At 44.7% G+C, this 13,330-nt stretch overlaps 2 protein-coding genes across 7 annotated transcripts in view; one reads left to right on the top strand and one right to left on the bottom strand.

The window, feature by feature from the left end:
- adhfe1 (alcohol dehydrogenase iron containing 1) overlaps positions 1 to 3,190 on the top strand; it is a 7,390-nt gene extending 4,200 nt beyond the window's left edge. For all 4 annotated transcript variants that reach the window (XM_077506972.1, XM_077506992.1, XM_077507002.1 and 1 more), the window contains 10 exons: positions 292 to 446; positions 522 to 718; positions 792 to 869; positions 1,128 to 1,233; positions 1,311 to 1,463; positions 1,561 to 1,659; positions 2,067 to 2,145; positions 2,229 to 2,325; positions 2,430 to 2,587; positions 2,815 to 3,190. In XM_077506972.1, the coding sequence (XP_077363098.1) occupies positions 292 to 446; positions 522 to 718; positions 792 to 869; positions 1,128 to 1,233; positions 1,311 to 1,463; positions 1,561 to 1,659; positions 2,067 to 2,145; positions 2,229 to 2,325; positions 2,430 to 2,587; positions 2,815 to 2,898 (1,206 nt within the window). In that variant the 3' untranslated portion in view covers positions 2,899 to 3,190. The remainder of the gene's footprint in view (positions 1 to 291; positions 447 to 521; positions 719 to 791; positions 870 to 1,127; positions 1,234 to 1,310; positions 1,464 to 1,560; positions 1,660 to 2,066; positions 2,146 to 2,228; positions 2,326 to 2,429; positions 2,588 to 2,814) is intronic.
- On the bottom strand, positions 2,970 to 13,330 carry LOC144007478 (uncharacterized). 3 transcript variants are annotated; one of them, XM_077507175.1, is made up of 11 exons: positions 13,076 to 13,330; positions 11,400 to 11,460; positions 10,624 to 10,717; positions 9,127 to 9,213; positions 8,320 to 8,540; positions 8,018 to 8,222; positions 7,564 to 7,665; positions 6,606 to 6,692; positions 4,969 to 5,172; positions 4,746 to 4,805; positions 2,970 to 3,586 (listed from the first exon to the last, which is right to left on the bottom strand). In XM_077507175.1, exons 2-11 carry the CDS (start codon positions 11,423 to 11,425, stop codon positions 3,551 to 3,553), a joined length of 1,122 nt encoding a protein of 373 aa, XP_077363301.1. In that variant the 5' UTR covers positions 11,426 to 11,460; positions 13,076 to 13,330; the 3' UTR covers positions 2,970 to 3,550. The 3 variants fall into 3 exon arrangements, with proteins under 3 accessions (XP_077363301.1, XP_077363308.1, XP_077363300.1); XM_077507182.1 differs by lacking the exon at positions 4,746 to 4,805; XM_077507174.1 differs by lacking the exon at positions 4,746 to 4,805 and having other exon boundaries at positions 8,018 to 8,540.

Genomic DNA, 13,330 nt, shown 5'->3' with positions numbered 1-13,330 from the left:
ATTTGAGAGTGAAGCGTCTTCATTTCGCCAACAAAAATCATTTTGTCAACACACATTTTTCACCGGATGAAAACTAGACCAAAACCCTCATGAATAAACATTAAGTATATTTATATATCCTCATAACATCAAAGGTAAAAAAAAATGAACAGGTGCTCTTTAAGTGGAAAAAAAATGATGAATTGAAATTGTACGATGCGAGTTTGCTTCTGGTTGCTTTTGTTGCACGTGTCATGTTGCTCACTTGCGCCCCCTCGTGGCCGTTTTGAGGACGCGCGCGTTGCCTTGCAGGACCTGCGCAACTTGGGCGCCCGCAACGTGTGCGTGATGACCGACGGCAACTTGTCCCGCCTCCCGCCCGTCGCGGCCGTGCTGGAGTCGCTGGCGCAGAGCGGCGTGCCGTACACGACGTACGACGGCGTCCGCGTGGAGCCCACCGACGGCAGGTGAGACCCCGCCCCCCCCCCCCCCCCCCGGCCGCCGCAGAAACCCCGCCCTCGCTCTCGTCTCGCTTTCCGCAGCTTCAAAGACGCCGCGGCCTTCGCCGAGGCGGGCGCCTTTGACGCCTTTGTGGCGGTGGGCGGGGGCTCGGTGATTGACACCTGCAAGGCGGCCAATCTGTACTCGTGTCACCCCGACGCCCACTTCCTGGATTTCGTCAACGCCCCCATCGGCAAAGGGAAGCCCGTCACCGGCGCCCTCAAGCCGCTCATCGCAGGTGAGTGGCGGGCGGCCGGTCGCCACGGCGACCGGCCGGGGACGCCATTTTAACCCGTGTTTCCCTCCGCCAGTCCCGACCACCGCCGGCACCGGCAGCGAGACAACGGGCGTGGCCATCTTTGACTACGAGCCTCTGAAGGCCAAAACGGGTAAGGAGCGCTCTTGCCCCGCCCACTCGGGAGCGCCTCAATTCCTCGTCGGAAAGCCGATTAATTGTGAACACCTAGCCAATGACGTCATCACTTCCTGCTCAAATTTTGCTCTCAAAATGGCGGCGGCAAGTATTGAATAGAATTGAGACGTCTCAGGGTTCATTTCATTTCTTTCTTCCTTATATTCCTTATTATTATATTCTTATTATGATATTTCTATCGGATGTATTTTTGATTGCTCGCTCACGTGCGGAGGCATCGCCAGCCGAGCCCTGCGGCCCACCTTGGGCGTGGTGGACCCCCGGCACACGCTGAGCATGCCCAGCAGGGTCGCCGCCAACAGCGGCTTCGACGTGCTGTGGTGAGCGTCCGTCCGTCCGCGCGTCCGTCCGTCCGTCCGTCCGCCGCCCGCTCTGACGGCGCCTCCCCTTTTGTCAGCCACGCCTTGGAGTCGTACACGGCGCTGCCGTACCACCGGCGCGCCCCCTGCCCCCCCGACCCCCTCAGCAGACCCGCCTACCAGGGCAGCAACCCCATCAGCGACGTGTGGGCGCGACACGCCCTCCGACAGGTCGCCAAGTACATGAAACGGTGAGAGCGGATGGCCGGCAGGCAGGCGGCACGCGCAACTAAAATGGCCGCCGCTCTCTCTCTCTCTCTCCATGTCGGTCGTCGCGGGCGACGGCAGGGCGGTGTGCGACCCGGAGGACGCGGAAGCTCGCTCCGCCATGCACCTGGCCAGCGTGTTCGCCGGCATCGGCTTCGGAAACGCCGGCGTCCATCTTTGGTGAGGAGCGTGCGCTGGCTGCATGGTTCTTCCACAGAGCGCCTCGTTGTTGTTGTCGTTGGGAATTTTCATTTGAGTTAGTTTTGATTTCATGTTGTTTGAATTAGTTTTTAGTGTTTTTTTTCTATTGGCGGTTGCTCGATGACGTCACTTCTGTGTGACACTTTCAAACAACCTTATTCTGGTTAATATAAAAAATAAATGTACTTCTAATGATATTTAAAATCATCCCCATTCAATTCATTACCAAAAATTAAAATGGACATTTTTGCTATGTAGTTGTAGCTCGTTTCGTAAACATAAAATGTAGTTTCATTGAGTTTTCGTCATTGTGTGCGTTAGTTTCCGTTGACTCCTAAAAATAAGCTTGGCACTCACCCAATGAATAACGTCACATCCTGTGGCAGCCACGGGATGTCCTATCCCATCGCAGGCAACGTGAAGACGCACAAAGCAGACGGATACAACGTGGAGCACCCCCTAGTGGTGAGTGGCATCATAACAAACGTGAGCTTGCGGTTTCCTCGCGTGTCATACGGCGTGTTTGTGTGTGCGCGCATGCGTGTCAGCCTCACGGCCTGTCGGTGGTTCTGACGGCGCCGGCCGTGTTCAGCTTCACGGCTCCCATGTGTCCGGAGCGCCACCTGGAGGCCGCTGAAATTCTTGGTAGGTGACAATCAAACTAAAACAGAATCAAACAAAAAGGGCCTCATACTCGCTGGCGTCGTCGGCTGATTGCGCATGCGTGCGTGTCGCCCCACCCACACAAGGCGCCGACGTGAGCGGCGTCAAGATGGCGGACGCCGGCGCCGTGCTGGCCGACACTTTGCGCGACTTCCTGTTCGAGCTCAAGGTGGAGGACGGCCTCGCCGCCGTGGGATACTGCCAGGACGACGTGCCGGCGCTGGTTCGAGGGACCGTCCCGCAGGTGGGCTGTCGTCAACTTTAAGCCAACAACTAAAACCCCCCGTGGGACAACATTCTTTTTCGCCTTTCCTCGACGCTAACATACAAGGCAACTGCGCATGCGCCTTACGTCACAGCATCTCGTGCCGTGCGTGACCAAAGATGATCCGTTGCCAACAAGATAGTTCGCTCATTTCGTTTTCGTTTCGCCACATTTTGATTTGCTTTTTTTTTTTTTTTTCTCCCCAGGAGCGCGTGACCAAACTGTCTCCGCGTTCGCACACCGAGGACGACTTGACGCGTCTCTTCGAGGCCTCCATGAAGCTCTACTGACGGTCCCGCGCGCTACCCTTTGCCGGCCGCTAGAGGTCGCCAACGTAAGCCACATTAGTGCCGCACAAGAATTGGGGAGGGGGTGTCAGCGCTCTTTTTATTAACAAATGTTTGATTCAAAACAAGTTTGGACTTTTTCCACCAATCTTTATAAGTGCACTTTGAAGTGAAATGACACAATGAGGAAGGAATAAAAGATGATAGATCCAAATGTTTTCATCAGAAAACGGCAACAATGTGAATGTTTGACAAACAGAATGATCAATAAAGAAAGCAATCAACGCGTAAACAAGTCATGTCTGTTTGATGTCTATTTGTTGATTAAAATCACGAAAAGTCCCCTTTGATGCTCATTTAAAACGTCCACGTTAAAAAGATGTTCGTTTGACATCTTTTTTTTTTTACGTTAAAAGCCGATCAGTTGTTTTGGCGGCGGTTAAAAGGGGGATTAAAATCCACTTGCGATGACGCGTGTGAGTTCTAATTATTCCACTTGAGATTTTTCCAAATAAAAAGCACAGCAAACTCCCGCAAGTAAAAGTCACCTTCAGCCGCTATTCCCCAAAAAAACAGAAAACAAAAAAACAAAAGAGAGAATGTATATACACAAACGTCTTCAAGTGATGACAATCGCACACGATGATGTCGAGCTTCATGTTGATTCACGGGCTCCGCCCACTGCATTCATCTGCAAACAAGCAAACACTCATCAATCAATATCAAAAGTGGACTTTATAAGGTGCATTTACGCAAGCCGCCCTGATTTGCATGCAACTAAGTGACGTCGTTAGAATTAGCCGAGAAAAAGTCCCGTTCCATCCAAATTCGGCCCGTGCTAGGAAGAAGAAAGAAACATGCAGCCGTGCCACTGAACTCTACAGGTACATATGAGTGGATAGCCGCTAGCCCAGGGATGGGCAATCTCGGCCCTCGAGGGCCGGTGTCCCTGCAGGTTTTCGATGTTTCCGTTTTCCAACACAAGCTGATTCCAATCAACGGGATCGTTATCAGTCTTGTGCAGAGCTTGCTGATGAGCTGATCATATATCAGCTGTGTTGGAAAACGGAAACATCGAAAACCTGCAGGGACACCGGCCCTCGAGGGCCGAGATTGCCCATCCCTGCGCTAGCCCATACACGCCCGTGCAAGCTGTTGAAGTCACAGGGCGGCCATCTTGTTACCTACACTTCGCCACTGGATCAACTATATGCTATACGGACACATGAGACATTTCCAGCTCGGAGGCGCTTAGTATAAAGTCAGAGGCGCGAGAGGGGGTACGATCACTGCTTTTTCACAAGTTAAAAAAATAAAAAATAAAAATGTGCTGCTTTGATGAGCCCCTTTTTCTTTCATTGCTAAGTTTCTTAGACATGATATTAGATTTGGCAGATTTGGCATCTTTCCTTGAATTACACTTGTAATTCTTGAATAAAAAAATATATATATATATTTTCCTCCTGTACTAAACATCATGAAGCATATTTTCATTGTACATGTATTTAAGACAAGTCAAATGTCTCAAGTCCTCTTGTCTTGTTTATGTTGAATACATTTCAGGCACGATAAATGATGCTGTTGATGCTGTGTCTCAAATGTTCAATCCTGTAAACGTATCGGATGGTACGGCGACAAATGTTTGTTGGGAGGAGCAATATGGCGGCCTGGTGACTTCAAAAGTTTTGGCCTCGCGTCTATCCAGTTGAGGTCAGTGAGCCATGTGCGGTTAGACGGCGCTTTGCGCTTGGCTTGACCGCCATCACCAGATGTTCCTGCCGTACAACTTAGAGGCGGACATTTAAAAAAAAAAAAAAAATTCTTCCTGATGTTATGGAAGTGAACTTTACCGAGATTGGGACGGGACAGGATAAAAAAACTTGACGGGAGCAGACACGTGAACTCAATATCTGTTTGGGAAAAAAAAAACATTTTGTTTTTACATTTTGCAGTTGACCTCCATAATGGAGAGCGGGGGTGCAAATCCCCTCCCATGTCACCCACGACTACAAATGTGTGCTTTCCTCGTCTCGTCTAATTTTTGTTGTCGTTTTGTGCGTGTGCGGTGTTCACCTCAAAGGTTTCGCTTTTGATTCTCAGCGTTTCGCCGCCGACGTCGACAATGGTGTCCACGGGCTGCAGGCACCACCACACTTCCTGTCCCACCATCGGGAAGCGCAAGAGCTCGCCGTCGTCCGCCGCCGCCGCCGCCGCCGCGCGACCTTGCGAGGCCCGGGGAACCCCCGGCGGCTGCGTGCTGCTGCCCGGACTCAACGGCTGGACGCAGACACAGTCAACATCAAACATCAAACAAAAAATAACAAAGACCAAAAAAAAACAAGGCAAAAAAACAAAACAAAACAAAAACTAGGCAACAATAAAAAAATAAATAAAAACAAAACAAAACAAAGACTCAACAGCTGGATGCAAATGGAGTCACAATGAACAAAGCAAACAAAAATAACAGACTCAACAGACAAAAAACAAACAAAACAAAAACAAACAAAAACAAAAATTAACCAAAAAACAAACAAACAAAAACAGACCAAACAAACAAACAAAACAAACAAAGACTCAACAGCTGGACGCAAATCAAGTCACAAACAAAGCAAACAAAAAACAAACAGACTCAACAGACAAACAAAAAAAACAAAAAAACAAAAAAAAAGACTCAAAAGATAAACTCACAAAACAACAACAACAACAAAAACAAACGCTGAACAACGAGCCGACATCCCGTCCAGTAGGAAAGTCTGCCTTTTGGGTTCCAGTGCAGCTGATTCCAGTCACTTCCATCAACACTGAGTAGTCTCAAACGGGTATAAGGAAAAGAAACAAACCCGACGCGCAATACATATATGTGAGCGCATATGATATGACTACGTCTGCTAATGTTGCAAATGTGAGGACGGATCACGTAGAATCGATGACGGACTTTGATGTGAAACGCGGCAGCGCTCAAAAAGGTGCACAGTCTGATATATCACCACAAATGTTACATTCCCTGCGCAATATTCATCAATAGATTGATTGTCAAAATGTCTTGTTGGTGACAAAAGTGGACTTTTGCCGTATTTCTGCAAAAAGTGGCCGCATGCAGTGGACTGAATGAACACGGAAATGAATTTTGGTGTGTGGCTGGAAGGAGGCGGGGACAAGGAAAAACTGCAGGTTGATTGTGACAAGCCTGCTAGTGACCAGGTTACTACGGTAACTCAATGAGAGCTTAAAGGGATACTTCACTTATTTAGCCCATTATAGCAATAACAAGTCAATATTTGGTCTGTAATTCATTTGATACTTTCATTGTTTTTTACATACAATTAGTACCTTTCAAAAGACATTTTGCAACTTGCTGTGGACTGCAAATGACATCACAAAGGGCTCACGTAACGACCAATCACAGCTCACCTGTTTTCTAGGTTTGGTCAGGTGACATTCACAAGCTGAGCTGTGATTGGTTACCTGAGCACATTGTGATGTCATTTTCAGTCCACAGCAAAATAAAATTGCAAAATGTTTTGAAAGGTACTAATTGTATGTAAAAAACAATGAAAGTATCAAATGTATTCTCGGCAAAATATTGATGTTTGACTGTCCAAATAAGTCAAGTCTGCCTTAAAATGAGCTCTTTTGATGAAACGGGCTGGAGTTCCCTCTTCGCCTCTGCTTTCACTTCGCTCCCTTTTCCCACCGGACAACAAACTCACCTCGGAGCCAGACAAGATGCGCTGGCCGCCGTGGGAGGGGCTCCGCTCGCTCAGCATGCTGAGAATCTCGCCGCTCATGGGATGATCCTGAAACGGAAAACGCTCAACAACCCGTCATCCTTTTTTTGTTTTTTTGCCTTTCAGTCGGCGCTTTCCAAAGTCGCCTTTTGCGCTTTGGACGCGTCACGCGAGACTCGTTCCAATGCCAATGGAAATCCCCACAATTGTGTTTTTGGATGATGGCAACGTTTCCACGTTGACCGTTTGCAAGCTCAACATTTGAGCAAGCGAGCGAGCTTGCAAAGGCGTCTGCACGGTCGGGAACCACAAACGGGTGTCAAGTTGTTTTGATATGAAATACTTTTATGCCGGATCCAAAATGTTCAACAGAAAATATATATAAAGGGCTGAAATGATTGTCTTGAGTGACTTTTAAAACTAAAACAAAAATAATAAAATGATATTTTCTTGGACTCAAATAGACTCAATTAATAGTCGACTAAAAATAGAGGGAATAAAAGCAGGATGGGGTGGACGAACTCTGATTAAAAACTCACAAGCGTGATTGGACTGCAATACAACAAATTGGGGGTTGTTGACTTCCGCTTTAACAAAATAAAAGAATAAAACATTGTGCAAAGGAATGACGGGAACACAATTTAGCGTTTTTTTGTTTTTTTGCGGAGAGCAGGGACTGCTACGATGACAAACATGAAATGCTAATGCCACCAAGTGACAAAAAATGACCTCAACACAAATGTTAAAAGCACTCATTTGAACTGTTTATCCTTTTAAGTTCAATGAACTTACTGGAAAATGATGGTTTGAATGAACTAAAAGATCCAACACGAGTTATGAAAATCCTAATGCGATGACTTACAACTGAACTGTAATCAGGTGACGACTATAATTTTGAAGCAGTTACTAATACATCCATTTATTGACTCAGTCCGCTTACCTCCGACACAGACAAGATGGCAGCCGGGTCCTTGTGCTCGCCGCTGTGGGCGGGGCTCCAATCCGTCAGCATGTTGAGGATCTCGCTGCTCATCAGGTGTTCCTGCAGGGCGCACACACAAAACATCTCATGTTCATGTTGGTATCAAACAATTTGGATTCACTTCAGTCATTCTTCCCAATGATTGATTTTCACTTTTGAATATTCATATTTAAATAAGTACATTAATGAAGAAAACTCAAATTCTTTGAAAAGTTCCTTTTGGATGAAACAAAATGTATTCATTGAAATGTTTTACTTTAAAATCAAATGTAAAAAAAGGTGCAAATGTATACATTTAAGCACCACAAATTTGTCTTTTTAACAATGTTGTAATTGAAATTCGAATGAAATTTGGATTCTTTTCCAAACTGGGATGAAGTTTTTTGTGAATGCGTCTATGCGCTTTGCTTACCTTGGCAGCCGCGTCCGCGTTGAAGGCCACCTGTCCGGCGGCGGCGGCGGAGGAATCGTCGGTGGCGCTGGAGGCGGAGTCGGAGGAGGAGCTGGACGAGTCGGCGCGGTCGGGGTTGCGGCACGGCAGCACCTGGCAAGCGCTCTCCATCTGCACCCTCCGCTTCAGGGTGGAGTTCCAGCGGTTCTTGATGGCGTTGTCCGGCCTGGAGGAGACACGCACGGTGGGTGGGACCCGAGCCGAGCCGAGCCGACCCGAGCCGAGCCGAGCCGAGCCGAGCCGACCCGGTCCAAGCGAGCGACCTGCCGGGCAGAAGTTTGGAAATGTTGGCCCAGCGGTTGCCCAGCACGCGCTGCGCCTGGCAGATGATGCGGTCCTCCTCGGGTGTCCAGCAGCTCTTGATGACTTTGGGGTTGAGGTGGTTGAGCCAGCGCTCGCGGCACTGCTTCCCGTTGCGGCTGCGCATGTGCTTGGCGATCAGCGACCACTGCTTCTTGCCAAACTTGCGCACCAACTCCACCACCTGACCACCCGTCAAATCAATTCAACTTTGAGTCATCATCCGATTGGATTTTCCTTTCAATCCAATTTTAGGCGACGAAAAAAGAGCAACGTTAGTCGACGCGCCTATTTGGAACTGGAGTTTAATGCAAGACACATTTCAATCAAACATGTTCAACTGACAATAATATCACTTCGGTTTCACCTAAATAAAAAAAAGGGCCTAATTGCTTGAGATGAATTTTCCAGCTGCACTGAGTGGTTCTTTTCTCCCACCCGCATTTCATTCCCTCTGATTGGATTTTGTGAATTTTCGCCACAATTTCGGTTTAGTCATTTGACAAAATTGTCCATCAATTGTCGTTATCGTTATTATCCCAATGAGTTAGTTTTTGTTTCATTTTAGTCTGGAAAAAATTTAAATATGCCAAAAATATCAACGAAAGTGTCAATTTAGTCAACTAAAATTGCTCTTTATTTTTGTCGACTAAAACTGGATTAAAACGAAAATACAATCAGACGACGACATGACGACTCAAACTTGAATTGATTTGAGTCCAAAAGATGAAAATTCAAAGTGAATGAAAAAGTCTCGCTTGTGCGCTCACCCGCTTGTCCTCCTCCAGCGTCCACGGACCTTTCACCGGCGCCACGCTCGAATTGTCCGCCTTCCACTGGGCCGCCGAGCCCTCGCCCTGACCAAGGCGGCGTCATTAATCGCGCGTCGCAGTGCCAAAAACGTGCTCATTCCAGATAGAAAGAAACTTTTTCGATGCAGAAAATTGTCAAGAGTTGATCTTGAGATCAGAGAGAGGACGTGATTTGGATTTGGAAAATGGCAAACAAGGAAAAGTTGACACGGCCTCGATTTCTGTTGTCCAAAATGAGCCACCAAAAAAATAAAAATAAAATAAAATCAATCCATATGTGCAGTCACTAGTAGGGATGTAATGATAACGCCAATATCGTGAAATTAAAACTGCCACAATATATCGTCGTCATCATGTCACGATATTAAAAGCAGCACATCTGTTCAAAAAGTCAGCTTGATTTCCATTTGTGCAGTTGTAGCACCCTCAGGTGGATACTTTTTTAGTGTAGTTTCAGTTTCGTAAGGCATGTTTTGGCCCTTCTATGCTTCAAATCCACGCTATTGGTCAGATGAAGTGCATCGTGATAATATCGTCTCGTGATGTTTGGATATCGTTACAATCCCGAGCCACTTGTGAGGTGTGACCATGTGTGACCATACAATAGGGATGTAACGATATCCAAACATCAAGATATCATATTATCACGATACAAAAAAAGGTCACAATATCGTAAAAACAAAATAAAACAATGAGCTCATACAGAAAAAAAAACAATATTGTGCGTTTGTACATTACAGCAATGCATATACTTGCTAATTATTTAATTATTAAATAATGCAATAATTTTAATTAATTGTTTTTAATTTAGTTCTAATATGTATTTAAATATTATGTATATATATATATATATATATTTTTTTTTGTATATTCTATATTAAAATATGTGTATTATTGTATTAATTAATTGTAAGATAATTAATAATGACAAAATTACATCATTTAAATTACACCACCAGAGGGGGCTACAACTGCACAAATGGAAATCAACTTAAAAAAACAAAAAACAAAAACGTGCTGCTTTTAATATCGTGACATGACGACGATATATTGTGGCAGTTTTAACTTGAATATCGCGATATCGCGATATTGCCATTATCGTTACATCACTAGTTGACAACTGACCAATCGCATGCAAGCACATGTCAACTTTTCAAGTCTTGTCTTGGGTGGACTTTTCCCATCCGCAAAACTACGAGAATGTTGCCAAAATCTTTACAATGAAGAAGGATTTTTTTACATCCTTTCCAAATTCCAAATTCAATCCAAATTTCAAAAAAAATGTTTGGGCTCCAAAATTTGTGGACTAATTGGCCTGCAAGCCTTTCAACTGGGGCGTTTGTTTTGTTGTTTTTGGTCCACATTCGTCCCATGTCAACAATGTTTTCCTCCGCCATTTTGGGCTCTCTGTGCAAATGGAAACGAAAGCGTCGGCATCGGCGTCGGCGCACTTGCCTCTTTCTTGGCCCAGTCCGGCTTGACCGGACTGATTCTGGTCAATCGTCGGCGCTCGCCTTTGGTCGGCGAGCAGCACCAACATCGCTTGACGCTGACACAAGCACAAAAACAAGCACGTTTGCACGTCATACGTGTGAACGAAGGCGGCGATGCACAACCGTCAACGTATTTCGTGAACAAAATCAAATCAAAAACAAAAACTAACTTGAACGACATCTTATGGTTACAAAACTAACTTAAACTAACTACAATGACAGCAAAAAATGTCCTTGGTTTTCGTCTTTGGCAATTAATTGAATGCATGAGCCTTTGGATGATTTGAAATGTGATTTGAAGCAAATTTATTCTGATATTCACCAGAATGAAGACGTTTGAAAGTGTCACAGTGACAGAAGTGATGTCATCGAGCAGCAGCCAATAGAAAAGCACCAAAAGATGACGTTGCTCCCATGCTGTTTTTGAAATATTGCCCACAAGTAAGACACTTTTTGTTTTTTAAACTAAAACTAATACTGAAACTAACTAAAACTTAGCATTTGTTCAATAACTACAACTAATAAAAACTAACAGAACCATCCTGAAAAGTAATTAAAAAAACAAAACAAAATCAAAATGAACTGAAATGAAAAGAAAAGTTCCCAAAGTATAATAATAACCGTGGGCTGAACTTTTGTGTTGCCTCGCTAACAAAGTGCGCAGTATTGTGACAATTGTGACAATAAAGGCTGGGAAGCACGTGTGCGGCGTGTGCGTGTGTGTGAGTGAGTTCTGACCCGGTTCTGTAGCTTCGGCCGCTCATGGCGCAGCTGGCGGCAGGCAATGTTCCAAGTGGGCCTGACAAACAATTAAAAAAAAATATATATATATATATATATATATATCAACACATACAAAATAAATACAAAATAAAACCAAAATTCAAATCAAAACTAAATAAAATAATAATAAATACAATAAATAAATTTAAAAAATTGCTTCTAAGGCAACCCAAAGCTCCATTTTGAAGTATTTGTATTAATGACAAGATGTAAAAAAAAAAAAAAAGGCAGACACAAGCAGTGCTTAGGTCCATTTGTTTTGTTCATGTTTTATATGATGTTGTGTTTATATGATGCACTTCACTTCCATACACAGACTTGTACATGCATTATTATCATCATTTTGTAGATTCAAGCGCATTTCTTAAAGGCAAGTAGGCTAAAGTCAAAAAACAAACATTGTCTGTTACTATATTTGACGTTGTGTTTCATTTAGAAGAAATTTTCAAAAAACAAGTATAGGCTTACACTGTATAGTGTGACCATTACCTACTTAAATAAATTGTGGCAACAAAGTGACAATTAATCTAATTGAGTAGATTTTAACTACTTCATCTTTGATTCAAAAAAATTGATTAACTAAGTAGTTTTAAACAAAATTTGGCCATGGCGGGCTTTGGCCAGAAACGGAAGTGTTTAGCAATTAAAACATTGCTGACATTACTGATAAAATATAATTAAATTCTACTTATTGATATTTACCTGATTTTATTCAGAAAAAAATATTTCATATAACTGACTGATTATTCCAATTTGATTACACCAACATAATATTATACCAAACTAAATAGTGTCATTTTACAATTTATTGTGCAAATATTATTTTAGCCCAGTCATGCTTTTTTCAGTATAAAGGTCCATTTGTGTTCATTGTGACTGTACACTGTGGGGAGCTCTTTTTACTCCAGGAACGTGCGTATATGTTGACGAGCTGTTTTATCAAAAAGTCTTCCCAACAATTGAGGGTTGGGACGTGTTCATATTTGAAGTCCTTTTTTCTCTTCACTGACGTCCCATGCAATTTTTTGGAGCGGAAAGGAGCCCCAAAACACGACAACCTACCTATCACTAACTAACCCGTCACCCCCCATTTTGTAGCACCCAAGCACCACTATATGTCTTTATAGCACCCCTAAACCGCTGGTCCTAGAATCGCCTCTTGTTGGTATTGGGCCCTAATGCCCTCATCTAATCTAATTCGACATCCGCAAGTGACAGCCCGAAAAATCGTTTTGCTTGCCGACCCACGGCACGGATGCCACAAGATGGCGGCAAAGCACGGCCTGGCAAAAGACAAAGCTTCTCCCCTCACCTCAACGTCGCCCTCATAACACAGAGTTGGCGCTAAAGCAACACAACATATCTATAATCGCAATTAGCCTTACCTGGAAACATTGCGGTTAAATAAGAACATACGTGGCCTCCATTTGTCATATAGTGTCACGTGACTTGGTTCTAAGAGCGGCTGTGGCATTCTTGTGTCGACATTAACTTTAGTAAGCAGTAAAAATGTGTTCCGAATCACAAACAGGTGCAACTTTTCGAACGGCAACAAGAAATGAGTTGAAAGTGTCCAAAGATGTTGATGGCAAAGAAATGACGCCAAGCAGGTGTTTGACGACGTAACTCACCTGAAAACAAATCAGAAGCTCTCGAAGCTAAAACTCAATTGAGCGCAAATGAGCTAAGCTAATGCGGACAGCCGTCGGTTCGTTGGCCTGCCTCCGAGCTGGCGCTCCGCTGTCATCACTCAAAGACGGCAGGCAGCGGCGCAAAAAGTGCGAGTGACGTCCCAAAGTCAAAAGAAGTCACTCGTCTTGCGTCCATCCATCCATCCATCCATCCATCCGCCGGCACCCCCCGCCCCTCCGCCCGCCGGTGAGCGT

The sequence above is a fragment of the Festucalex cinctus genome, chromosome 1 (assembly GCF_051991245.1).
Source record: "Festucalex cinctus isolate MCC-2025b chromosome 1, RoL_Fcin_1.0, whole genome shotgun sequence".
Classification (NCBI taxonomy): domain Eukaryota; kingdom Metazoa; phylum Chordata; class Actinopteri; order Syngnathiformes; family Syngnathidae; genus Festucalex; species Festucalex cinctus.
The sequence above is the reverse complement of the archived record's forward strand: the minus strand, read 5'-3'. Positions and strand labels throughout refer to the sequence as shown.